General features: G+C 41.0%; 1 protein-coding gene across 12 annotated transcripts in view; it reads left to right on the top strand.

Moving 5' to 3' along the window:
• The window catches only part of LOC123837721 (adenylate cyclase type 10-like), a 60,955-nt gene that overhangs the window by 16,348 nt on the left and 18,346 nt on the right, over positions 1-26,261 (top strand). For 4 of the 12 annotated variants that reach the window (XR_010413621.1, XM_045866859.3, XM_045866863.3 and 1 more), the window contains exons 8-26: positions 207-398; positions 1,083-1,204; positions 1,915-2,016; positions 3,277-3,353; positions 3,458-3,647; positions 4,136-4,191; positions 4,962-5,115; positions 5,277-5,466; positions 6,648-6,734; positions 7,914-8,185; positions 8,751-8,884; positions 9,485-9,613; positions 10,597-10,872; positions 11,910-12,239; positions 16,320-16,383; positions 17,598-17,817; positions 18,179-18,304; positions 21,167-21,339; positions 22,046-22,205. Coding sequence is in view for 9 of the 12 variants with exons in the window: in XM_045866859.3 (XP_045722815.1) it covers positions 207-398; positions 1,083-1,204; positions 1,915-2,016; positions 3,277-3,353; positions 3,458-3,647; positions 4,136-4,191; positions 4,962-5,115; positions 5,277-5,466; positions 6,648-6,734; positions 7,914-8,185; positions 8,751-8,884; positions 9,485-9,613; positions 10,597-10,872; positions 11,910-12,239; positions 16,320-16,383; positions 17,598-17,817; positions 18,179-18,304; positions 21,167-21,339; positions 22,046-22,205 (3,054 nt within the window). In the remaining 3 variants the exon portion in view is untranslated. Of the gene's footprint in view, positions 1-206; positions 399-1,082; positions 1,217-1,914; positions 2,017-3,276; positions 3,354-3,457; positions 3,648-4,135; positions 4,192-4,961; positions 5,116-5,276; positions 5,467-6,647; positions 6,735-7,913; positions 8,186-8,750; positions 8,885-9,484; positions 9,614-10,596; positions 10,873-11,909; positions 12,240-16,319; positions 16,384-17,597; positions 17,818-18,178; positions 18,305-21,166; positions 21,340-22,045; positions 22,206-24,142; positions 24,348-24,436; positions 25,148-25,392; positions 25,511-25,915; positions 26,115-26,261 lie in introns of those variants that run through there. The other 8 variants (XM_045866858.3, XR_010413619.1, XM_045866857.3 and 5 more) reach the window with 8 other exon arrangements.

Genomic DNA, 26,261 nt, shown 5'->3' on the forward strand with positions numbered 1-26,261 from the left:
GTGAATTAGGTTTAAAGTCAAACAGTTTTAATTCCAAGTGTACTGGTTTGTACATCTTCTATACTTCTCAAACCTGAATTTTAAGTTTTTTGTCTGACATCTGTAAGTTATTTTCTCATACTCACCATGGAATATAAAATTCAAATGCTTAAACATGATACTGAGAGTTGAAGATACAGGCACGATAACTCACTGTGTCTTTGTAGATTGATGAAGGGCAGCCTATGGAGTATATATCCGAATTCCGTACCGTGACTATGGTTTTGGTCAGCCTAGAGTTCCACAAGACAGCATGGATGTCGCATTTGTGTCATCTTATCCAGGAGGCTGCCCTGTACATCTCCACAGTCATAGAGAAAGGGGGTGGCCAGCTAAGCCGGATCTTTATGTTTGAGAAAGTAAGTACAAGGAAACTTGACCCATCAGCATTAAAGGTGAGTGAGGAATAATAGTCTTGTTCCCCACATAACACATATGTAAGTCAAATTCCCTGCTGTTTATTTTGTGACAAGCTATAGGACATCAAAAGTTCAACTAATAATTGTTAAGGAATGGGATGTTCTAGTTAATTTAATTTTCAGGGTAACTGAAGATTATCTCCATGTCCTTTTTCATTCAATTCTTGTTGAAAAATCTTTGTCAGAGCAAAAGCATATTTTTCTGGTTCTATTAGTAAAGTGAGTGTAATCAGATAATTCTGATAATTGAGGAGCTTGAAAAAGAGCAGCATCATAATACATGACATTGTAGGTGAATAAAAATGTGAGTAGATAGACAGCTCAAGGCATATACTAGAAATGGAATTTTTGAAAAGTTCTTGACATCAGTTTTTCTTATGTTTTAAATTTCAGTTCTTTGAAGAGTTAGTTAAATCAAGATTTTATTTCTTCTTCTTTTTTTTTTAATCTCCATGTTGATGTGGCCCAGAGTGTCCATTTCATGAATCCTGTAGAATTCAACATTCCTAACAGAAAACCAGTGGGGAAAAGCTCTGGCCTCATTCAGGGGAGTTGGTCCAGTTGAGGCAAGCATATTCTTTCCCTGGGTAAACTTCTCTTTTCCTTCTTTGTCATCTGTCCCAGGGCTGCATGTTCCTCTGTGTTTTTGGCCTTCCTGGGGATAAGAAGCCAGATGAGTGTGCACATGCCCTGGAGAGCTCCTTCAGCATCTTCAGCTTCTGCTGGGAGAATCTTGCTGAGACCAAGTGAGGAGGAAGGTGGGGCAGAGAGGAGCTTCTCAGGCCCCAGGGGGCTCTTCAGGCAGGGTAGGAGGCAGTAACAAGTAGCTGGGGTTGAGAGTGTCCAGAATCTGCCTAAAGAGGAGAGAACATGCTAAAGGAAGTCAGAAAATAAGCTCTATTAAGGAATCATTAGGCACAGAATTATGTAATAGATACCCAGGGAAAATGAAGATAAGTTTCCATCTAATGGGGTGAAAGAGGGAGGCACCAAATACTCATAACAAGATTTAAAAACACCACAAAGGAACAAGCAAATGTGTAAATTAATATAATACAAATAATATGTCTGTATGTCGTGGGAATGTAGAACAAAGGCTGCCTGTCTACAGGGAGGGGAGGTATGGGAAGAGAAGTTGTAGGGCAATTATCAAGATAGGAAGGGACCACCGCTGGAGTTCAACAATTGGGGAAAGCGAGAGAGGGCATTTTAGACAAAGGAAGCATGGTGAAACATCCAAAGATGTTTAGTCTTATTCTGGTGTGGCAGCAGAACCAACTGCGTGGTTTAGGTCTTGGGTGTCTCTTACTCACCCTGAGCAATGGGCCCAAGTAAAAGTCCTCAATCCTGGCCTTAGAAGAAGGCAGGAGAATTTTGATGGCAAAGATACAGTAGTGTTAGCATTTTTGCCACTTTTTGTGCTCTTTGTAAACAACTGAAAATGGTTTATTTGTAGATTTAACTTGAAACTAATTTATGCCTCGTTGTACCCTCTTTCTCCATCCACATATCTTATCCGTCACATGAAATTTTCACATCAAGTGAATTTTCACATCAAGTAAGTCTGATTATTCCCTGTTATGTATGAACTTGCTACCTTTGAACCTTTTCTTCACCTGGAACAGTGTATGCCCCCTTTTTAAATAATTCATATTTCTAGTGCTTTCCCATTCCTGGCCTAGGTAGGACCACATCTCCCTTCAGTTGTCCCTACTGGACACACCGTCTGTGCTGTAGCCATCTTGAACTGCTTAGTTTTGCACAAACACAGCAGGCTTTTCAGAGTCTCTGCCTTTTCCCACTGAAAGGAATGCTGTTGCCCCGCTTTCACAGTACTTCAACTTACAAAGTCCAATCATACACCCTCTCTGAGTGCTTTTTCTAACTCTCTAGTATGAGTTAGTATATTCATTCTGTTTGCTCTGTTAATTTGCTATACTGATCTCTAATATGTAGTATTTGTCTTGCTAACTTATAAATATGTCTCTTCGCCTCCTTCAATTTCTACCACCTTCCTGCTGCCCGAAACTGAACTTATCCAGAGCAAGATATTTTAAACACCTAGCCCGGTACTTGGTACTGCACATACTTCTCAGTGCTTGTTAAATGAATGAACCTATACACAAATGAATGAATGAAAAATATTACTTGTTTTTAAAATGTATTCCAAAGGCTAATTCGTTTCAGGAAGGCTTCCATCAACAGCCTGACCCTGTGATTATTCCTTTACTCTGACATTCTAGCATTAATTGATCCATTAACCCTGTATTGATAACTGTTGATCTACTTTTCATTTTGGGGTTTTATCTGAGGCAGCATGGTATATTGGAAATAACACTTGGCTAGGAGTCAGGAGGCCTGGATTCTCATTCTGACTCTTCTGTTGATTTCTGCTGTGTAACTCTGGGAAAGTTAATTAGCTCCTTCAGTTGTGGGTTTTGTTTTTTATTTTGTCAAATGGGGTTAAAATATTTGCCCTACATACCTCACATATTTGTTGTTAATTATCCCTCAAAGGATCAGATGGAGTAATCAATTTGAAAGTACTTTAAAAAACATATAAACTATCTAACAGATATAAGGTGTTTTTATTTAGTCTTTCTGCTGATAATAGCTCCCCAACTAAAACTCCCATGAGTACGGGGACTATTTTGTTCCTTTGTAACTTTATACACATCATGTGATGTAGACAGCAGTCTCTGGCCTTTTCTATTCTGAGCTCTAAAACTAGACATCTGGATCTGAGGAGTCACAGCTCTAGTGCCTGACTTGGAGGCTTCTGACTGTATTTACCCACTGTTGCTTTTCTGACCCCCAGGCTTGTTTCCATCAGTATTACCAACGGACCAGTATTCTGTGGCGTGATTGGGGCAGTAGCGAGACACGAATATACAGGTAGAACAGGACATTGGACTATTAGCTCTGTGACTTACGGGGTAAAAGTGGAGGAGATGGTTCAAAAATTCTCCATCCTTTTCTTTACTGTCTCTCTGACACAGTTATTGGCCCAAAGGTGAGCCTTGTGGCCAGAATGATAACTGCTTATCCAGGTTTGGTGTCCTGTGATGAGGTAACATATCTAAGATCCATGCTACCTGCTTACAACTTCAAGAAACTCCCAGAGAAGATGATGAAAAATATCTCCAACCCAGGGAAGATGTATGAATACCTTGGCCATAGGAGATGTATGTGAGTGTCATTAATAGTTTATTCCCATCTCTTTTACAGAATCAGGGTATAGGAATCATCAGTGTTTGAGTGTATGAAACTAGAAAGAAAGATGCTTCGAGTCCTGGCGTGCTGGAATAAGAGACATAACAGGAGGGTTTAGTGTCTGAGATCTTTAGCTTTTCTGTTTAGCTCTTAGCTAGTTCCTCAGTGAACTTCTTGCTATCCAACAGGAAGAGAATGCAATAGGTCACGAATCTGGGTGTTCTTTTTTTCTTTGTGTAGCTCGCAATTTATTTACTTCTCTGAGCCTGGAACAATCAGTATTTCTCCCCTTCCTCCTCCCAAAGATTTTTAATTTTTTACAACTCTTATATAGAACTCTGGACCTTTTCAATTATCTGAAAGTACTTGCTGATGAGACAGTTTGTCTTCTAGCTATTTAGAGATATATATTCTATCTATCCCAATCTGTTAATAGACACATTTCCCTTTGTCCTTTTTCCCAGAATGTTTGGGAGGAGACATTTGGCCAGAGAGAGAAATAAAAATCACCCTTTGTTAGGTGAGTTTTCTTTTCTACCTTAAATCATATTTTTTCCAGCTGTAGATGGTTAAATGTGATTTTTAAGAAATGCAAGACTAAGTGCTTCTAAGCATTATATTAAAAGAATAGAGAGCAACCTTCTTACTGAATTTATGTTAATTTTGAAGAGGCCTTGCCATTTCTTTTCCATGTTGAATGTTTACACTTCAGGTAGAGTCTTCTCACTTTGCCTGAGAAGTACCAACATTTAGTAAGAATCTTTGTAAGTCAGAGTTCAGCTATTGAGGTCTGCTCAGCTTGTTGTGGATCATCTCTAGAGGAAAATTCCTCATCATGAGACCATAAAGAGGGCACCAAGACTGTTACCACACACACTATATATTCCCTATCTTTATATTTATCTTCATTTATATCTATTAGTCTATTATCTTTACATAGCCTGTGACCAACTTTGAAGACTAGATTGTTATAATGTATATATATATACACAGTATAACTAAAATGTTATAATGTTACAAAAAGCTAAGAAGATATAGTAGCTCCCATGTCTCTGTGGTCCCTAATTATTCTTAATGTTATTATTTAGGCTCCAGAGCAAACCCCCAAGCCCAGCACACATTTCTGTGTAGTCCAGAACTGATTTTATGCAAAGAGATGTGAAGCCTCATCAAAGAATGGGATTCTGCCCAGGATTCTAGGGGAAAAAACCATTGAGAGTTACCTTTGCAAAATAAATAGAGTGTCTACTAAAAACACAGGAGTATTAGGTGCTCCCTGTCTCTCTACAGACCGGGAGAAAGAATTAGAAGCCTTCCAAATGGCACAGCGGGAATGTTTGCACCAGAAGAAGGGACAAGCAGTTTTGTATGAAGGTGGAAAAGGCTATGGAAAAAGTCAGCTGTTGGCTGAAATAAACTTCCTAGCCCAAAAGGAAGGACACAGGTAAAGATTCCTGCTTTCTGGCTCAGTGTCTACTTCTCTGGAGGCTCCTTTCCCTTGTTGGTAAGACTCTTGTATCATTAGATTCAGCATCCTTGGGCTAGTGGAGTGAGTAACCTCTCTGTGGGTCAAGGGACTCCCAGTGACCATATTAACATTCACAGGGTGTTACCATTGAAGCTGAAGGAAGCAGATTTCAAGCAGTGCTTCTATGCCATCCAGACCCTCATGGCCATCTTCTTTGAGATTGATGCATGTCCAGCCTATTACCGGCAAGAGTGCCTACACAAACAGCTCCGTGGGATGGTGGAGGAACCTCTTCACTGCCTTTTTAATGACCTCTTCTTTGTGAAGGTAATGAAGGCCGTGGCTTTCTGAATTGGATACTAATGTTATTTTTGGTGAATAGTTGGACCCAGGATTGTTTTCTAATCTAATGCCCTTAGGCCATATATGTATAGCCTAAGAACATATAGTTAGCAATGGCAGGGTTGAGATTTGAAATCCCTTTGACACCAAAACCCAGGCTTTCTCTTTGTTGAGGAAAGTAGATTCTAGGACTGACTCCAATACTTGCTAATTGAATGTCGTGGCACAAATTGCTTTGCCTGAGACTACATTTTTCACCTGTGAAATGATGATTATAGTACTTTATGTGATTAGTGCATACATTTTAAAGGAGGTGATATATAAGAGATCATAGTGTAAATGTGAGTGTTAAATCTGTCAAGGTGATACTGACCGGTTGAGCGTCCCCAGCAATTTTATCCATGTGTTCTCAAGTCAGTTGTAATGTTTTGTTCTTTAACCCTAGCCATGCCATGGAGTTTATCACTTGAACCAGCGTCTGAATCTCAAAAGCTTCCAGTGGTCTAGGGTTTACGTGGTACCCAAGAGTGAGCAGACTTAAGAATTCCCTGGTCCACAATTCCATTTATTCTTCCTCCATCGCTTCTCCTAATCTACCAAGCCTGCAGGGCATTGTATATAATGGAAAATAGAGAAAAGTAAAATCTCTGCAGTCCTCGGCATAGCCGTAAGGCCTGGGGCTCTGGCCCTTGCCAAAGTGCTGGAGGAATGGCCTCACTTTGACTCTCAGGTCCATGGTAACTCACGTGCCATGGCCTAGCACAATGTTAGGAGATGCCCGTTGCAATTCTTTCTAACAAGTTTCATGCACTCATTCATTCTGGCATACTTGGAAAAACTGGGGTACTGGAGCTGTCTAAAGTGACATTGCTAAGTCCAACCTGTCACTTTACTTCTTAGTCATGACCCTTTAAGGGTTTGCCAGAGTCTGGGTATGGAAAGGAGGTCTCTCTCTTTCTCTCCCTCTAACCTCCCGTTGACTTTCCATCTTACTCTCTGAACTCTATATTGATGTTGGGTCAGCATTTGTGACCCTATGCCCCGTCCTATAGAAGAAACCCATTCTCACTCAAAATAGAATCATTATCTGCTCCCTTTGGAGAACCTGTATATTTTTATTAGATCATCATTGTGAATGCTAATATATGAATAATTTTCCTGGTTAGTTTCCCTTGTCCTTCAAAGTTTCGCACATGGATGACCTGACCAGACAAAAGAAGGTTAAGGCATGTTTTTTTCAAGTGCTTCAGGAGGTGGGTATTTTTGCTACATACCATTAACTCTTAATATGTGGAGATTGTTTGTGCTTATTTTAATCTATCCATAGCACACCTTGACTTAGGCCTGCCTATTTGTGATATCTTCATTGTTTGTATCTATCTTTAACCTTGAATCAATCCTATTGCACAGAATACAAGAAAAGTTCTTTGCTCTTCCCTGATCCTTGGTTCTTAATTTAAAACAGGGTTTCTAAATGCAAGCAGATAGCTGTTTTACCTCCTATTTATTACAAATACACTCAAGCCTTAACCCAGATTACAGAGTCAAAAATATCTATGAGCAGAAACTGATGTATTCATTCTGGAAAGCAATCTAGAAGTAACTAGTCAAATTTTAATAACATGCGTCTTCTAGACCTAGCAATTCCACTCTTGGACCTATGTCTCAGGGAGTCTGTTCACGGCAGTGTTTGTGGACGAGAGGGACGCAATGGCATGAACTCATGGATGAGAGCTATGCAGCATAATGCAGAAGTCTAGAAATAGGGAATAGATGAAAACATTGCAACACAGAGTGGTCTTAAAAATAATCCTGAATAAAAAGACAAACAAGGAGATCTATATAGTAGCATTTACATAAAAAGTTTACTTAACAAAACAATGATGCACCTTTCATAAGAACACAATACAAACAAAAGGATTACAGTAAACACCTTAGAATGGTTACCGGCTGCAGCAGGGGAGTGGGGAATGTGGCTAAAAATGAGTATATTTTTTAAAAGTTTACCTGAATAGGGCCTGGTAATTGGTAGCTTTAACAAGCACTCAGGTAATTCTGATGTGCAGCCTGGTTTGGAAGTTACTGATATAAAGTATTATGAATTCCCACACAGTTTGAAGCCTTTGCCAAAATGAAATGTTTGAAAGCTTCAAGTTTGATTTGGAGAATATTTTGATGTTCATTTAGTTTTTCAGTTAGAGTATTTTCTTGTCCAAAGAACCTCAGGACATTTTTTTAGAAATTAGATATACTGGCTATATTTTATACTTATAAAATAAAATATTACCTGGACTTAGGACACATTTTACTCAGAAAATCCCAGCCTGTGTTGACATTTTATTTAAATTGCTGTTGGGAAATTCATGGTACATTTGAAAATCAGGTTACTTCATTTCTAATCAAAGGTTGTCACTGTTTGCTGTTATTTTCAGGCAGTGAGGGAAACACCACTGATTTTCCTCATTGACGAAGCCCAATATATGGATGCAGCTTCCTGGGAATTTTTGGAAACATTACTCTCCACTGTGCCCATCATCATGGTGATGACATTGACCTCTACCTTCACCCTGTGTGGCTGTGCCCAGCACTTCTTGCAGAGCTCTCAGGCTGTCCTTGTGCCCATTTTGAAGTTGGCAACAACCTCACTGTTGCGAATGGCATGTTGGGAACTGGGGGTGGTGAGCATCCCCCAAGAGCTGCAGATGTGAGTGGCTAGGACTAGCTGAGCACTTCATTAAGGGCAGAGCCAGTGCCATAATATAAGTGAGAAGGCTCAGGTCTCACTTACCCATGTTGGGGGAGAGAATGGCCTTAGTAACCATGATGAGGCCCAAGACCAGATTCAAGGATAGATAGTCTCCTAGTAAACCAGTAAAGGGCTACCTCCCTAGGCTATCATCCAGGTTTTCACAAGACAGGACTTGGATGGCTTGCTTCTGGTGTCAGTTTATATGTGATCAGGCCACTTTCTAGGGCTCTTTGTAAGGGGACATTTGTTCTTTTTAACAGCAATAAAAACAACATAGTTAAAAAAGAGAAGTTACTACTAAAATAAATTTCAAACCAATCAGAATTTTTTTTTTTTTTACATTTCTGTGTTGCTGCTTACCTCTGTTAGTATATATCATCAAAAGCTGACTTTAAGAAAGGAGAAATATTTAAAAAAAGAAAAAAGAAAGGAGAAATATTCCTCAGTATAAAATATCCCTGTACTTGGCTCTCTTCAAGTGGGCATCTTAGTCAGCAATCCCCTACTTACCTCTCTACAGCTACCTTCTCCACAGGTGCTTTGGAAACCCCCTCTACTGTGAGGTCTTATGCCAGGACCTTCTCTCCAAAGATGTATTGCTCTTTCACGACCTCCAAAAGGAGGAGAAGAACAGCAAGTGGGAGACACTCTCAGGTAAGCTTAGCTTCCAGCGTTTTACCGTCCGTCATCTGGCTGCTGGGGTTCATCCTTTGATATGGCATCACCTGACCCTTACGAAGCATGTGCCCATTCCATACTAACATTATAAGCAAGAGGAAGCCTTCCTGGCCTGCCTCAGAGAACTTAATCGAGCCAATCTCTTATAGTTCCTTTTTGAGCAGCCCAGGAGGTAGGGATAGGAAAAGAGGATTTATAAACATAAGAGTTCAATAAAGAATTGCATATTAATTACTGATGAGGATGATGATTTGGGTAGGGGGTGGGAGAAGAGGAAGGGGTAGAAGTTTGTGTAAATCTGGAAAGGCATCCAAGGACTGTGATGTAATAGAAGAGAGGGCTACTGGAAAGTAAATAGGAAGAGTGTAAATGTTGGATACCATATGGTAGAGAAAATGTCGTTAGTTTCTAAGAGAAAATTAGCAGGCAGGATGGGTGGGGTAAGCCACTTTAAAACATATGCTCTGTTTATCTTCATCCTGTTAATTCCTTGACTGAATTCTTGTAATTTTGTGCCTTTAAAACTACAGTCACTGAGCATGGTGTTTTCTCAGTCATAGTCTTCTTTCCCTACAGCCAATGCAATGAAATCTACAATATATGGTATTCTTCCTGCTGGCTCTGAAGAAGACCAGGAACTTTATATCTGCACAGTCAAGGATGATGTGAACTTGGATACTGTGCTTCTCCCACCATTATTAAAAGGCAAGTCCCTTGAAAACCTCAAGCAAACCAATTACAGATGTCATTGCGCTTAGTAATTTGGTGATTGATTGAATATAGGTCTTTCATTATCACACTAGCTCCATTTTCTTCTAAAAAAGAAACCTGCCTTCTAGAAATAAGTTCTGGCACTGCCCAAAGAGCCTTTAAGAGATTTGTAATGCTACTTGAGTAATGTTTTACTTAAGTGAGCCCCTTGTACTCTGGGTCTGACTAATGCCTAAGAAGTTTTCTAGTTATTTGATAAAAATTAGGTCCTGAGTTTCTCTTTGTGCATATTCCTATGCTAGAGGAGGCAGTAAGCAAGGGAGATAATGTGGCTGAGATTTAAGAAAATCTATGGTGCTAGTGAAGAGATAGTGTTACACACATAGCAGGAATTGACTAAGAAGAGGGCAAAGTAAGTTTATAATGACTGATGAGATAAAGAATGGAGAAACCATCAGAATTGAGTAGGCATAATCAGGGGATGTTCTTTTTAGAAATGAAGGTTTTGGTGACCATGGGGAGAACAGTTTCAGTGGTATAGTGAAAACCTGATTGTTGGTGGTGGTGGTTGAACAATGAATGGGGAATAAGGACAAATGAGGACTGAGAGAGAAGGCTCTCTCAAGAGGTTAGGGTGAGCGGAGAAGGGGAGGACCAAAAGCAAGCCTTTTTTTTTTTTTTAAAGTTGTATTTATTTATTTGAGAGCGAGAAAGGGGGTGGGAGGGGCAGAGAGAGAGAGAGACTCTCAAGCAGATTCCCTGATGAGCAGGGAGGCTGACACAGGGCTCAATGCCACAACCTGAGAGCATGACGTGAGCTGAAATCAAGAGTCAGAAGCTCAACCGGCTGAGCCACTCTGGCACCCGGCAAAACCTTTTTTGTTTTTAAGTGAACAGATTATCAACACAATGTATTCTGTGTTTGTAGAAAGCTTGTTCACTTCTCTTGTTTTGTTTTGTTTTGTTTTGTTTTCCAGAAATAGCAGTAAACCAGTTGGATCAATTGAGCCTAGAGGAGCAGTTGCTGGTTAAGTGTGCTGCAGTCATTGGTCACTCCTTCCACATAGATCTCCTGCAGCACCTCCTGCCTGGCTGGAATAAAAACAAGCTACTTCAGGTGCTGAGGGCTCTTGTGGATATACATGTGCTCTGCTGGTTCAGCAAGAGTCAAGAGCTTCCTGCCGAGTCAATATTAGTGCCTTCCTCTATCAAGATTATTGAACAAACCAAAGAGCAGAAGAAGAAAAAGTCAGGTGAGGAAGAGCTGCTTCCTTGTTCTTACCTGAACAGAGAGCCTTGGGTAGGGATATTTGTGTTCAAAAAGAACATCAATATCCTTTATCATGGGCCTCAGTTCCCTAAAACTATGGCTAAGAAATGGGGAGAAGTGATTATTTTAATCACAAAGGAGCCATGATTATAGTGAACGAATAACCTGTACTTTTCAGAATTGTTTTAATTCCAAGAATTTTAGCTCCTAGTTAACCCCATGTGTTAAATATCTGTATCTTGATTTTTGGTTCAGAAAATATTACCATAATCCTTTATTGGTTTCTAGATATAAATAATAAGAAAAAAAAGGATAAACTGTTCCTAATTTTAGAAATTTTTAAGGAAGATAAACACATCTGGAATTGAAACAGACCATGAGCAAAGCAAGATACACATTAAATAGCTTGCAATCTCAAATTCTCCAAATGATAAAATTATGGCATAGACTACCCAAAGCACATATATTCCACAAATAATTTCCCTTTGACTTTGAAATATGTTTGGGCCTTATGTTTGAACAGAGCATTTCATTTTTTTTTTTTAATGATTTTATCGTTAGAGAGAGAACACGAGCAGGGGGAGCGGCAGGCAGAGGGAGAAGCAGACTCCCTGCTGAGTAGAGAACCTGATGCCTGCCCATGTGGGGCTCCATCCCAGGACCCTGAGATCATGACCTGAGCCGAAGGCAGACGCTTAACTGACTGAGCCACCCTGGCATCCCTGAACAGAGCATTTCTGATGATTTGATGTTTATAGTAATTTGTAGTAAAAAAGCTCAATTTAGGAGGAGCACCTAAGAAATCTACTCAGCGTACTTCTTTACCACTGACCATTTCTTTTCTGTGGTACTTTGTACAAGATATGGTCAATGTCACTCTCAGATTGGTGTAATATACTTTATACAGAGGAATTGTAAATAAAATTTTCTTATAAACTAGCAGCATCTGATTGGGAGTTTGCTACTGATAGCATAAAAGGCCTTTAAGGGAGACTCTCACTTAGATTTCCTATATTTCAGATGCTGACTCTCCTCTCAGTCTGCAAGAGGAATTATCTCTACCTCAAACAGAGATGCTAGAATTTGGAGTGCCACTATTACGGGAAGCTGCTTGGGAGCTGTGGCCCAAGGCACAGCAGATAGCCCTGCACCTTGAATGTGCCTGCTTTCTCCAAGATTTGGCCTGCCGCTGTCAGAGCTGTCATGGGGGGGACTTTGTCCCCTTCCACCGTTTTGCCATCTGTTCTGCTAAGAGCTGCAGTGGGATCTCCCGGTTCTGTAGTTACAAAGATACTGGCTCAGTACTAACACAAGTGATCACAGACAAATTGCAGCTGCCTTCTCCCCAAGGTAAAACCCAGGAAGCAGAAAGAAGACATGTGGGCAGCACTTCTCTGTATTCATGTACTTGGAGTTCTTCATCCAAAAGGTGGAATCTGATTAAGGGAGAAAAATAGGCAGAAAGAGCCATTTATCCCTGAAGCACCAGAAATAAGAAAAATGTAATTTCAGAGCTAAAAGGAACTTTAGAAATCATGCTTGTTTTGGTTGGCAGTCTTGGGCAAGTTACCCAGCCTCAATTAATTGAGGAAAGTAACAGTACCAATTTCATAGAGTTGCTGTGAGAATTGAATGAGTTAAAATATATAATATGCTTTGAATAGTGCCAGGCACACGGTTAGTGCTCAATACATTTTAGCTACTGTTGTTATTGTTGTTGTTATTATTATTATTAAACTCTGTACACATATATGGGGCCCCTGTGTGTATCAGATGCTGCAACTAGGTATTAAGAATACAAAATGAATAAGCATGGGCGAAAATTATCAGTTTTGGGGCTTGATGCAGACATGCAAATAGAGAATTCTGATATGGCATGGTAAAGGCAATGAAAATAGCATACCCAGGCATTGGGGTACCTAGAGAAGGAGCCGTTGGCTCAGCCTGAGAAGTGAGTAGGGGAACACTCTCCCTTGAAGGAGATAATGCTAAAAGTGAGAATTCAGGGATAAATAGGAGTTGGTTGCTTGAGGAAGTTTCAGTTAGTGAATGGGTGTTCCCCAAAGCTGGTTGCCCTTCTACCACATCCTAAATGAGAGTTCACCCTCTTTGTATTAACATTTTCAGTTATTGGACAACCCATTTCATTGTCAACAGCTGTTAGAAAGCTTCTTTCATCAAGATGAAATCTACCTTCTTACAACTTCACCAATTTTTCAGAGTTGTGCCTTTTTTTTTTTTTTAAAGGTTTTATTTATTTGACAGAGAGAAAGACAGCCAGAGAGGGAACACAAGCAGGGGGAGTGGGAGAGGGAGAAGCAGGCTTCCCGCAGAGCAGGGAGCCCGATGCGGGGCTCGATCCCAGGACTCCGGGATCATGACCCGAGCCGAAGGCAGACGCCCAACGACTGAGCCACCCAGGCGCCCCTGTGCCTTTTTTTTTTAAGTTTTTATTTAAATTCCAGTTAGTTAACATACAGTGTAATATTAGTTTCAGGTGTACAATATGGTGATTCAGCACTTCCATACATCACCCAGTGCTCATCATAAGTGCCCTCCTTATTGCACATCACCTGTTTAACCCATCCCCCAACCCCTCTCCTCTAGTAACTATCAGTTTTTTCTCTATACTTAAGAGTCTCGTTCTTGGTTTGCCTCTCTGTTTTTTCCCTTTGCTCATTTGTTTTGTTTCTTAAATTCCACATATGAGTGAAATCATATGGTTTGTATCTTTCTCTGACTTATTTTATTTAGCATTATACTCTCTGACTCTACCTGTGTCGTGGCAAATGGCAAGATTTCATTCTTTTTTATGGCTAAGTAATATTCCATAGATAGATAGACAGACACATACATACCACATCTTCTTTATTCATCAATGGATGAACACTTGGGTTGCTTCCGTACTTTGGCTATTGCAGATAATGCTGCTATAAACATTGGGATGCATGTATCCCTTTGAATTAGTATTTTTGTACTCTTTGGATAAATACTTAGTAGTGTGATTGCTGGATCATAGGGAAGTTCTGTTTTTTACTTTCTGAGGAACCTGCATACTGTTTTCCACAGTGGCTGCACCAGTTTGCATTCCCAGCAACAGAGGTTTCCCTTTTCTCTACATCCTCACCAACACCTGTTGTTTCTTATGTTGTTTATTTTAGCCATTCTGACAGGTGTGAGGTGATCTCTCATTGTAGTTTTGATTTGCATTTCCCTGATGACAAGTGAAAACAACACAAAGAAATGGCAAGACATTCCATCATGGATTGGAAAACAAATATTGTTAAAATGTCTATACTACCCAAAGTAATCTATACCTTTAATGCAATCCCTATCCAAATACCAACAGCATTTTTCACAGAGCTAGAACAAATAATCCTAAAATTTGTATGGAATGACCAAAGACCCTGAATAGCCAAAGCAACCTTGAAAAAGAAAAACAAAGCTGGAGGCATCACAATTCCAGACTTCAAGTTATATTGTAAAGCTTAATGATCAAGACAGTATAGTACTGGCACAAAAATAGACACATAGATCAATGGAACAGAATAGAAAATCCAGAAATGAACCCATACTTACATGGTCAATTAATCTTGGACAAAGCAGGAAAGAATATCCATTGGGAAAAAGACTATCTCTCCAACAAACGCTATTGGGAAAACTGGACAGTAAAATGCAAAAGTATGAAACTGGACCACTTTCTTACACCATACACAAACATAAATTCAAAATGAATTAAAGATCTAAATGTGAGCCCTGAAACCATAAACATCCTAGAAGAGACACAAGCAGTGACCTTTTTGATATCAGCCATAGCAACTTCTTTCTAGATATGTCAACTGAGGCAAGGGAAAATAAACCATTGGGACTACATCAAAATAAAAAGCTTTAGCACGGCAAAGGAAACAATCAACAAAACTAAAAGGCAACCTACAGAATGGGAGAAGATATTTGCAAATGACATACCTGATAGAGGGTTAGTATCCAAAATATATAAAGAACTTATAAAACTCAGTATCCAAAAAACAAAAAATCCAATTAAAAAATGGGCACAGACATGAATAGACATTTTTCCAAAGAATACATACAGATGGCCAACAGACCCATGAAAAGATGCTCAACATCACTGAACATCAGGGAAATGCAAATCAGAATTGCCCCTTCTTACATATTTGAAGACAGCTGTCAAGACCCAACCAAATCTTCCCTTTTTCTACTTTGATAGAAGTTGGTGTTGGCAGAGGAGAGGGATAAGGGAGATATGGGGAATTGTTGGTGGTAATGGACTAAAATCAAGAAGTTAATCTATTCTCTTAATGTCTGCTCTAGCTGTAACATTCTGATGACTCTGTGAAGGTAGACCAGTGACTTGGAAAAATTAGTCATTGGCTGACGAACTCTGGGCATTTGCACTTTTGTACTTTCCAAGGAGAAAGAGGAAAGTAACAGTGAATGTCCTAGTCTAGGATTGTGAAGAAATTACCCTATCATTCATAGTTAGTGTCAGCTTGAGATTACACAGCCTGATCAGTCTATATGAGAGAGGCTCAAGACCTTCCCAGCACGACCAAGCCCTGAGGACACTTCATTCCCAGATTCAGGGCCTCTGTGCGTGGCCATGCAGAAAGGTACTGCACACATCTAGAGGGCGCTAGTCACACATGCTATGATGTGATGGTGCCCCTGGAAATTGTGTGTTGCGGTAGAGCTGCCAAACTCCAGATTCTTTAGTTACCTGAGTCTCAACTTTACCCTACCTTATTTGACATGGTTCCGCATTCAGAGAGCTGGTCCTTCTACTTAATGCAAGTCCTCCCTGTAACAGTTCTTGGGGACCCCCTTTCAATCCTGCCATCCGTGCTTCTGAGCCATAATGGTAACATCTCCTCATCATTCCCAGTTTTTGCTTTTTGATCTGTGAGAAGGCAGCTGCAGAGGAAGAGTCAAATCTGAGGGATAAGGGCTCTTTAAGGCCAGCTAGGTAAAGCTGAAACCCCCTGCTGGCCACTGTGACTCTAGTGGACTGTGGCATCTGGTGCCCTCATGATTTTCCTCACTAGGTCTAGCTCTGTGGTCCACTCTCATCTGGTCAGAAATTCAATCCAGATATATTCAGGGATTTCTTCTATTAGAAGTAGCTGTCAAACCGGGTGGACATATTCTTTATTCATTTTTCTAGCAAATTGAATCGGGCTGGTTTGGGAGGTTTGAGAGGAGTTACTATTTGAATCATAAATAGTTGCCATTAAGGAATTTGTGATCCACCATTCTATTTTGTGTGTAGGTTAATATTAAACCTAAACTTACCATTTTAACAAGTGGGGAGGCAATTAGGTCATGAACTAAGCTTTGGAGAAGTAGTCAGGAATTGGAAATGTTCTCAGTTAATACAAAGATGGATAATGGAAGATGATATTTTTCTCCCTACAGATAGTTTTCAGTTCCAGACAAAACCATTCAGAAGTCAGGAGGCCTTCACAAGTGAACACTGCAGGTAAATGGAGACGCTGAGAGTGGGTGTAGGGGGCCAGGAAATGAGACACAGGTGACCACTGAACTGGGCCACTCACCTCACCTGCAGACCAGGAATTCCTCTGACCACCCAGGAGTAGTGACCTTTGTACTCAGTCCAGAGTTCAAGTTAACAGAGAATTGGAAAGGCAATTTGTGATTCTTCGAAGGGAAATTATTTCTTAGTGTTTAGGAAAAGCTTCATTTAATAACTCTCAGATGAACTGTACACAGAGCAGATTTTTCTCTGCTATAAATTTGCTTTCTCAATTATGTTTGATCCCAGATGATATTAAAAGGAATTTACATTTCCTAATCATGTGCCTCCTGGCTTTGTAATGCCTAGCCTATCGATTTTAAATGTCCCTACCTTGAGTTTACCAGCCACTCTAGAGTTTCCTGTCCTGCTTATCCAACCTAATTTCTTATGGTTTTCAAAGAAAAATCTGTACTTTACATGAATCATCCCCACACTCACCTGTATATCCCTGCTCACACAATTCCCCCTTTTTGAAATACTAAGTGGCCTCCACATCCTTCTATTTATCAGAGTGTTTACCATTCTTCAAAGCCCTCCTCAGTTTCCATCTTTTTCAATCATTCTGTCTCAGAGAGATCTAACCTCTTTTGAACTCATGGTGTTTGTGGGGAGTGCACTGGACTAGTAGAGAAGTGAGCTCTAGTTGTAGTTCTATTCAGTAGCTGTGAGGTCATTTAGAAGTCACTTAAGCTTTCCAAGCCTCAATTTCCTCAATGGTAAAAGGAAGATAGTTTTTGCCTACCTGAAAGACAGGGTTGTTGTAGGATAAGATGGTGTTGTATAAAATCACGTTCAAATGTGTTGTGACAAAGTTCAAATACGCTAATAGAGAAATGTATTATTACTTATTGCCTTGTATCATGTTCATGTTTTTATTTCACGTTGTTAGTTTACTCTTCAGGTGAAGTTGTTTCCCCATTTAGTCTGTGAGGTACTTAGATTGGCTTTAGGTTTTTAAAAAATTCCTTAGGGCTTTGACAGTATAGATCAGGTCCCTGACTTTCAAAAACTTATGGAGTGTTGGAGGAGAAGGCTAAACGTAGAATTGATGAGTCATAAAGGAAAGCTTCCTGGAAACAGTGGCTTGGAGATCTGGGAATGCCCCGAGAAGAGTGGCTGCTTTGTGACCACTCTCCATTCATCTTCTCTCCACAAAGAACAGAGGAAGAGTTCCTGGATCAGGTGAACAGGAAGCTGGCTCAGACCAGCCCCGAGAAAGACATGTTGACCACAAAGCCCTGTCACTGTGAGGAAATCCTGCAGTTAGTGCTCTCACCCCTCACCCAGCACTGTCTGGTCATCGGAGAAACCACATGTGCATTTTATTACCTGCTGGAGGCTGCTGCAGCCTCCTTGGACCTGTCAGATAATTACATGGTGAGCACGCTCTGCTCCCAGCCCCTGAGCTGAGCCCTTTCACTTGGGGAATTTGGTGGGGATTTCTTACTGTCAAGTCAGCTTGGGTGAAAAATGGAGCAAAGTGGAGAGAGAAAGGTGCTGGAAGGGGTTTAGGAGAAAACACAAAGTGGGAACGTGGTAGTCCAAGAGCACCAACCACTGCCAGCCCTGCCCCTGACTTGCGCGGGCCATCCAGCTCCCTGTTTCTCACTGTGAACCCATTCTGATTCCAATCCAAATCTTGACCTCATCATAACCTTCCTCCGTCCTTCGTCCTCATCACACCACTAGGGTCGTCCAAATCCTAATCCTGTTTCTCCATCCCTTGTCTTGTTCGGAGGCCTTCTTTTATTTGAGGAAGGCAAGCAGTCTTCTGGGCCAGCCCTCAGCATTCTCATTTTTGAAAAAGCACAAAGTGAAGATCTGTCAGTTTGAGGAAGCCATTTTCTGCTGTCTTCGGTCAGAGGTAAAGTAAGGGCAGGGCCCTGAAGTTTGAGTTATTTCTCCTTGAGGGTTACCCTATTATTTCTTTTAAAAATCTCTTTTTTTTTTGTATGCAATTGTAAATGTGATAATGTGCGAAAAGAGTTTACAAATTCAAAACATAGCAGTACATAATATGGAGAAAGTGAAAAGAGCTCCATGCTGCCCCCAGCATAGTTAATAATGTGCAAATTCCACCAGATATACACACATAGGCATACCATTATTATTTTCTGTTGTTTTTTAAGTAGAATCATATTCTATATTCTCTTCTGTAGCTGACTTTTATTCTTAACAGTACAGACTGAACATTTTTGCATATTAGTGTACATCCAATCAGTTACAGCTGCCAAGTACTCCATTGTATGCTCATATCAAAGTTTAATCAGTCCCTTCTTCACATGCATTTAGGTTGTCTCTAATTTGAGATTTTTATAAGCATTGCTACAGTGAATATTCTTGTAAATATCTCTTGTTTCCCTTGTAAAAATGTTTCTGTAATAGAAATTTCCAGAGGCAGAAATGCTAAGGTGGGAGATAGGAATGATTGTACATTTAATAAATATATTGCCAAAGTGTTCATCAAAATTACACATCTTCCTTGACTTATGATGGGGTTACATCTCAGTAAACCCATGATTAGTTGAAAATATCATTTAGTCAAAACTAGTATACCTATCACAAGTTGAAAATGCATTTAATATACCTAACCTACCAAACATTGTAGTGTAGCCTGCTTACCTTAAACATACTCAGTGAGAATACTTACATTAGCCTACAGTTGGGCAAAATTATCTAACACAAAGCCTATTTTAGAATAAAGTGTTGAGTATCTCATGTAACTTACTGGGTACTCTACTGAAAGTGAAAAACAGATGGTTATACGGGGACAGAATGATTGTAAGTCTGTTGGTCGTTTACCCTTATGATCGCATTGATGACAGGGAGTGCATCCACTGCTGCCACCCAGCATCAGGAGAGAGTATCATACCATACATATATTGCTACCCCCAGGAAAAGATCCAAATTCAGAGGATAGTTTCTACCGAACGCATGTCACTTTGACACCATTGGGTGAAAGTCAAAACATTGTTATTTCAAACCATGGTAAGTCAGGAACCGTCTGTATATCAATTCGAATTTTTCCCAGTTCTTCACATCCTTACATCAGATGTTATCAGTCTGTTTTAAACTTGCTAATCTGTAGATGAAAGTTATATTGTGCTTTAATGTGTATTTCTTAATAAGGTACATTATTTTCGTATGTTTACCAGTCATTTATTTTTCTGTCAATTGCTTATTCATGTCCTTTGTTTAGTGGAGTACATGTAAACTAATTTCAGGACAGCTGGGGGCTGGACATAAGGATGAAGGTGATCAAAAGGTACAAACTTCCAGTTATAAGATAAATAAGTCCTAGGGGTATAATGTACAGCATAGTGACTATAGTGAACAATGATGCTGTATTATGTATTTGAAAGTTGCTGAGGGAATAGATCTTAAAAGTTCTCATCAAGAAAAAAATTTATGTTGGATGCCTAAAACTAACATATTATATGTCAGTTATATCTCAGTAAAAAATCGTGTCATGCATCTTAAACTTACACAATGCTTTGTGTCAAATACATCTCAATAAAGCTAGGGGGAAGAAAAAGAACATACATCTGAAAGTCTCCCCACCCCCTAACCCCATCACTCAGCTACTATGTCCCTTCCCTGACATTATGAATCTTTATGTATTCTACCAGAGGGGTTTGGCATACGTAAATGTATATGGTCTCCCCTTTCCTTTGTTATACACAAATAGGAGCTCTCTATATTCCATTCTACATCTTGCTTTTAAAAAAAATAATATACCTCATAGGTTATTCTATATCATAACAATTTCCTCAGGGAATGAGATTTATATAACAAGTAGAAGCTCTGGGGAAAGCATGCCACAAGACACTCTATTTACAAAGGACATAATGGAGTAAATTTATTTATTGTGTAAAAATAACTCAGGACAGCTCAGCAACTTTTCCCAGCCTCACTACTATTAAATCAACAGAACAAATGTGTTGGGATAATTATCAATTTATACGTAATGACTCCATAAAACCATGGGGGATGTTTTGTTAGAGAGCTGAGCTTTAAAATTTAAAAATAATTAAAATAAAAACTAATTTCAATGTAAACCTTAAGATAATCTGGCTAGGAGAGTAAACCTGATGTGTATAATGCCTTTGAATGCCAAAGAGAATATTAGAGTTTTCCATAGTATTGTATTATCTGCGTTTCAATCCAGAGGTCTTTGAGTAAGTTTAAATAATTATTTCTTTCCCTTTATAAGAAGTTATTGTGCAGTCTTCCTAAGATTGTTCTTGAATCACCAGACTTTATCACTTTCTTGGAGGATTTAGTCTTAAAACATGAAGGATATGATAACCTCAGGGTAGTTCTTCAACTCCTACCCCCACATGCACAGTGGCAGCACAACCTATTTAAGGAAGACAGATAAGGGATTTGGTGACATTTCAGATCCTTTCAGTGGCATCTGAAACATCTGGGTCTCTGCTGCATGACAGTCTCATCTCAGTCCAGCAGCATCACTTTCCAAATCACAGCCTTCTTACTGACAAACATGTGGGAGATGGAAAAAGAGGGTGTTTTCTCCACAATCCTATTTTCTCATTCCTTTACCTGCACATGGCCCTGCTGGTGCTCGTTTAGTATGGCCAGGCCCTGCTGCAGCTCTCTCACTCTAGCGCTTCAGCAGCCCAAGTACTAGCTCCAAATGACCAGAGCCTCACCCGTAGTACTCTTCCCACATTTACATTACTGTTTCTCATTTTCCCATCTCCAGGTCTGTTTCAACATGGGACAGATCACGTTGGCCAAAAAATTGGCCAGGCAAGCCCTTCGACTGCTGAAAAGGAATTTCCCTTGGACCTGGTTTGGTGTCTTTTTCCAAACATTCCTGGAAAAATATTGGCCTTCCTGTTCCCTAAGCCAACCTCCAAACAACCCTAGTGAGAAGTGAGGAGCCTAGCCGAGTCATCCCGTTCCCTTTAGGACCACAGAGAACTAAACTAGGACTGGGCCTGGAGTGTTGCCTCTATTGACCTAAGACTCCTCTTTCAAGCCTATAGCACTTCCAGTTCCTCTACCTTACTCTCTGAGCCAATGAAATGTAGCAGAGTGAGGACTTCTTTTGTTTTTGAAGCATGGTGTTACTCTGTATTTTTCAAATAAAGATACATATTACCCTGTCTCTTTCAAATCAAGATATACATATGTATGTGTGTATACATGTGTACACATATATACATATATGTATCAATATTATTTCTGATATACATACAAAGTATTAAATTGCTACCCAATTATTGAGCTATAATAATTTATAGGAAATATATTCAAAATAGCAATTCAAAGAATGAACCTTTTAAAAACACTTCCTCGAAATTTTTCAATCAAGAGGGATGATTTGGGACGCCTGGCTGGCTCAGTCAGTAAGAGCACCGGACTCTTAATCTCAGGGACGTGAGTTCAAGTCCCACACTGGGCCTATTTAAAAAAAAAAAAAGGAATGATTTAAAAAGGCTTATGGGGATCCCAGGAACATGTCTGAGTTTGAAAGTCTGTAGATGGCCCTCTGATGAATAGATTTGGATTTTTGTGATGAGGGACAGTGGGGCAGTGGTGCAGACTAAGGGCATGCTAAGCGCTCTGTGCTTCACAGCAGTAAGAAGAAGTTGGCAGTCCTGCAGCAGCGGGTCCACTGCCTCTCCCTGCTCTGGCAGCTCTATAACCTGGACAACACAGCCAGCAGCCGCAGGTTTGCCTGCCTCGCCACTCTCATGCAGAAGAATTCTGCTGAGGAGTTTGCAAATGAAGCCCAGGTAAGCAAGTCCTTCCTTTCCCTCCGGACCTCACTCAGAAACCTAAAATGCTAAGGAGAGAGATTCCTGGGTTTAGCATGACTCCACAATAACCCAGACTCTATGAGACACACTGATCATATGTTTGAGCAGCATTTCTCATATTGCAGTTTTTAGATGGGTTTTCAGGTGTGGCTGTCTGTGAGTTCCCTAAACTGAATGTCAGCTTTGGTGTGTATATTCAAAAGAACACTTGACGAGTGGAGGGAGGTAGGGAACAGGTCATAGCTTTCATTGGATTCTCAAAGGAGTCCGTGAGCTAAAAAAGGACTTGAATTGCTGACTTAGGAAAAAAGAAGGAAGGGAAATATCTTCCTAATTTTAGTGTCCATCTGTCTGTCTATCTTTTTTATCCATCTGTTCAATAAATATTTGATGAATACCCATTATGTGTCAGGCACTGATCTTGGTTCCAGGGAAACAGACAATAGATCAGTGAAATATATGGAATGTTAGTTGATAATAAGTGCAGTGGAGAAAAATTAAGTGGAGGCAAGGGGCCATGGGGTTCTGGGAGCTGGGGGATGGGTGCAGTTTTAAACAAGATGGCAGGGAAAGCCTCAACAAGCAGGTGACATCTGGGAAATATCTGAAGGAGATGAGAAAGTAAGCCATATGGCTATCAGGGAGAAGAGTGGACAGGCAGAAGGCACAGTGGTGCACAAGGCATGCTGTTCGTGTTTGAGGGACAGTGAGGAGGCCAGCGTGACTAGAGGGGAGGAGACAGAACCAGGAGGTGAGTCAGAGAGCCAGGAGAGGGTGGATGGCAGATGGCATAGCCTTGTGGGCCACTCTACGGGTTTGGACTTTTACTCTACAGAAGATGAGAAGCAAGTGGTAGGTTCTGAGAAGAGGAGTGACAGAGTCTACTTATATTTTAATAGGATCATTCTGTCTGCTGTATTGAGAATCAACTGAAGGAGGCAAGAGAGGAAGCAGGGAGGCAAGTTAGGAGACTATCCCAGCACTACAGGCAAGAGATAGTTGGCTTGAATTGTGGTGGCAGAGGAAGCAGGAGGAGTGGTCCTCTGTCAAGCGAAAACTGACAGAATTCACCAAATGGATCATTTCTGGGATGGGAGAGAAAAAAGAGTTGGGATAATCCCAAGATTTGCAACCTGGACTTCTAGATGGATAGAGATGCTCTTAATTGGGATGGGGCAGTATGCACAAGAAACAGATTTGGGGGAAGACTGAAGCCAGGCTTTAGACATGTTTAATTTGAGATGCCTATTAGACATCTAGATGGAGGTGTTAAGTAGGCAGCTGAATATATGAATAGAAATACAGGGGTCATCAGTGTGTAAATGGTATCTAAAGCCATGAAACTAGATGAGCTCCCCAAGGGAATGAGAAAAGGTCCAAGGACTAAGTTAACAGCTCCAATGTTAAGAGGTCAGGGTCATAAGGAGAAATCAGCAAAAGAAACTGAGCAATTGCCAAGAGAGTATGATGTCCTCAAAACCTAGTGAAGACAGTATCTCAAGAAGAGAGTCATCAATGATGTCAAATGTGCACATACTTATAATAGACATCTAGGCAGCAGTTCTGAAGAGTTCTAAGGAACAAGTATCAGAGGCCTTCATTAGGGAAAACATAGAAGTACAGTTTGGCCAGTGTCTTGGAGGGGAAGTCTGGGATTGGAGAAGAAGAAGGGCAGGTAGAGAAAATAGTTTGTTTAAAGATCAGGTGGTGGGAATGATCAAATTAGAAGTGTGGGGACAACAAGGAGTGTGTTTTCATAGCAGGAGTTGGGGAGAGTGATAGGGATACCAGCAATCCCTGGTCAGGTGGGCAACAAGGCACCATAGTGGGCTCTTATGCAGGAAAGGGACAAGATGGAAGTGTAGCGTGTATGTACAGTCAGAATATTTTGCCCCATGTTTGTTGCCCCACAGGTTGTCTCTACCTATGTGGCCCTATCCCAGTTCTCCCAGAATATGGGTGACAGAGACAAGTGGCTGCAGTGTGAGCAGATGGCCATTCAGAAAAGCAGCCTGTGTTGGTTCTCCAGGGAGGGATTATTGGCCACAGCGCAGCTCATGCAGGCCTTGGCCTACACCAAACTCTGCCTTGGCCATCTTGACTTCTCCATCAAGCTGGGTAATGGGGCTTGGAGCTGGTGGGCCTAGGGCTTTTAGAGAAGCCAAGTTCACCACTAGGCCTCTCACAATGCTCTTTGACCTCCTTAGGTTTTCAAGCTCATGAGATATGCAGACACCTCAAGAAACCAGCTCTGGAGAATCTGGTTCTCTCAGTTCTCTTCAGATCTGCTTTTCTGAAGAAGAAGTATTAAGATCATTTTCTGCCATTTGTATTTGTTGTCTAAGAGGGGAGGGTATGGTCTCCCAAAGAAGTTTGAAATGGAGAGGGAGATGCTATTCCATTTCTTACAGCCAAGGCTGTCTTTTCTCTAGTCATTCCAGGAAGCATTGTCTTTAAATGTGGGGTTTGGGAGTGGAAATGTGTACTCCCCCTCCTCCTCCCCTTCCCCACTTTTTCCCCCTTCTCCTCCTCCTTCTTCTGCTTCATTTCTCTGCAGGGGGGTAATTGCAGTAGCTCAAGAAAGAACCTGGAAACTGGCTCAGGCATTTTCCCACTTCCCTTGCTTAGAGGCAGGTCTGATTGCAGGCACAGATACTTTCTATATAAATAGAGATAAGGCAAGAAGATCTAGGGATGTTAGGCTACTTTGGAGATGTAAGATCCTCTCCTCTCCTCTACCATCCTCCCCATGCCCTAGCTGGTGCCAGTGGCTCTGTCTCTTGGCAGATTTGATCTATGTGTCCGTGTGCTGGAGAGTCAGTGGGCGCTCATTTCCCAGGGTCGTGATGTCCTTGGCCTGGCCTGCTTCTATTCTGCTTGCTTAGATCTGCTGCTTTACGGAAAAGGTAAATTTTGTGCAGGGCTCTGCTATACTCCTGAAGGGTTCAGATAGGGCCCTGTGTTTGGAACACAGGTAGTCATGAGCCTCTCCCTTGGGCATGGTCCCTGATCCTAGCCCCTGATTTCTTAAAGTCTAAGAACCACATATGTGACTCAAGGTGTCTGCATTTCAGATGTTGTCTCCTCCCCTGTACCACACACCTTCTATACCAGTTCCTACACTGACAGCTGATCCTAGCCTGGTTACCTTCTCTATCCACAGGATTGCTATGTCGGCCCTTTGGCGAGTGTCTACATTTCATTCAACACTGTGAGCACAGCTGCATTCTAAACTCTCAGAGTAATGTCATGCTGGGGGTCCACTCATCTCTGGCCATGTGGTAATATGGGGTACCAGAGTCCTATTGGTGGGAAAGGGTAGAAACTTAAGGACACCATGGGGTCATTTAAGCTACTGCCTTTTACCCCTCCAGGCAGAGCTGTTCTGCATCTCTGACTTTCTAAAGACCTTTACCTCCCATCCCTCCCATCTTATTAGAAGGGTTCTTTTTATCCCTGAGCAGGTTTGGGCCCATAGGTTGAAGGTTAAGTTTAAGGTTACATTTAAGTGCTGGATAACCCACGGTCTCCATTTCAGTCTCCTTCACGTGAGTTAGTAGCCTTGGCCACTGGCCAGCATCACAGTTCTGACTGTCCAGGAGGTCTTAGAGCCTTAAAGAAGTGATGGCTGTGTGAAAGAGCTGTGGTCGTGAAGCAGGGGATGGAGCTGAGATTCTTCCCTCCAGGTTTGCCCAGGACTCCCAGTGGAATCTGTTTGAGCACCACTTCTCCAAGGCTCGCCAGTTGGTGAAAAGAACCAATGCCTCACTATTTGGTTCACATGGCTTTGTCCGATTCCTGGAGTGCCATGTGCTAGTGTTACAAAAAATGCCAGAGGGTGTCTTCATGCATACTCCCCCAGAGACCCGCAGCCAAACCCTCAAGGTACCCACTTCTCTCCTGTCCTTCACCTGACACCTAAGTTCTAGTTTGATCTGCAGTACTCTTCCTGCTGCCTGCATCTCTCCCTTACTCTTTTCCTCACTGCCTCTGTCTCTCTTTCCCCCCGACCAAACTTTTTTTTCCTCCACC

The sequence above is a fragment of the Mirounga angustirostris genome, unplaced genomic scaffold, assembly GCF_029215605.1.
Source record: "Mirounga angustirostris isolate CCGP_5_RB_7025 unplaced genomic scaffold, mMirAng1.0.hap1 SCAF_8, whole genome shotgun sequence".
In the NCBI taxonomy this organism is placed as follows: domain Eukaryota; kingdom Metazoa; phylum Chordata; class Mammalia; order Carnivora; family Phocidae; genus Mirounga; species Mirounga angustirostris.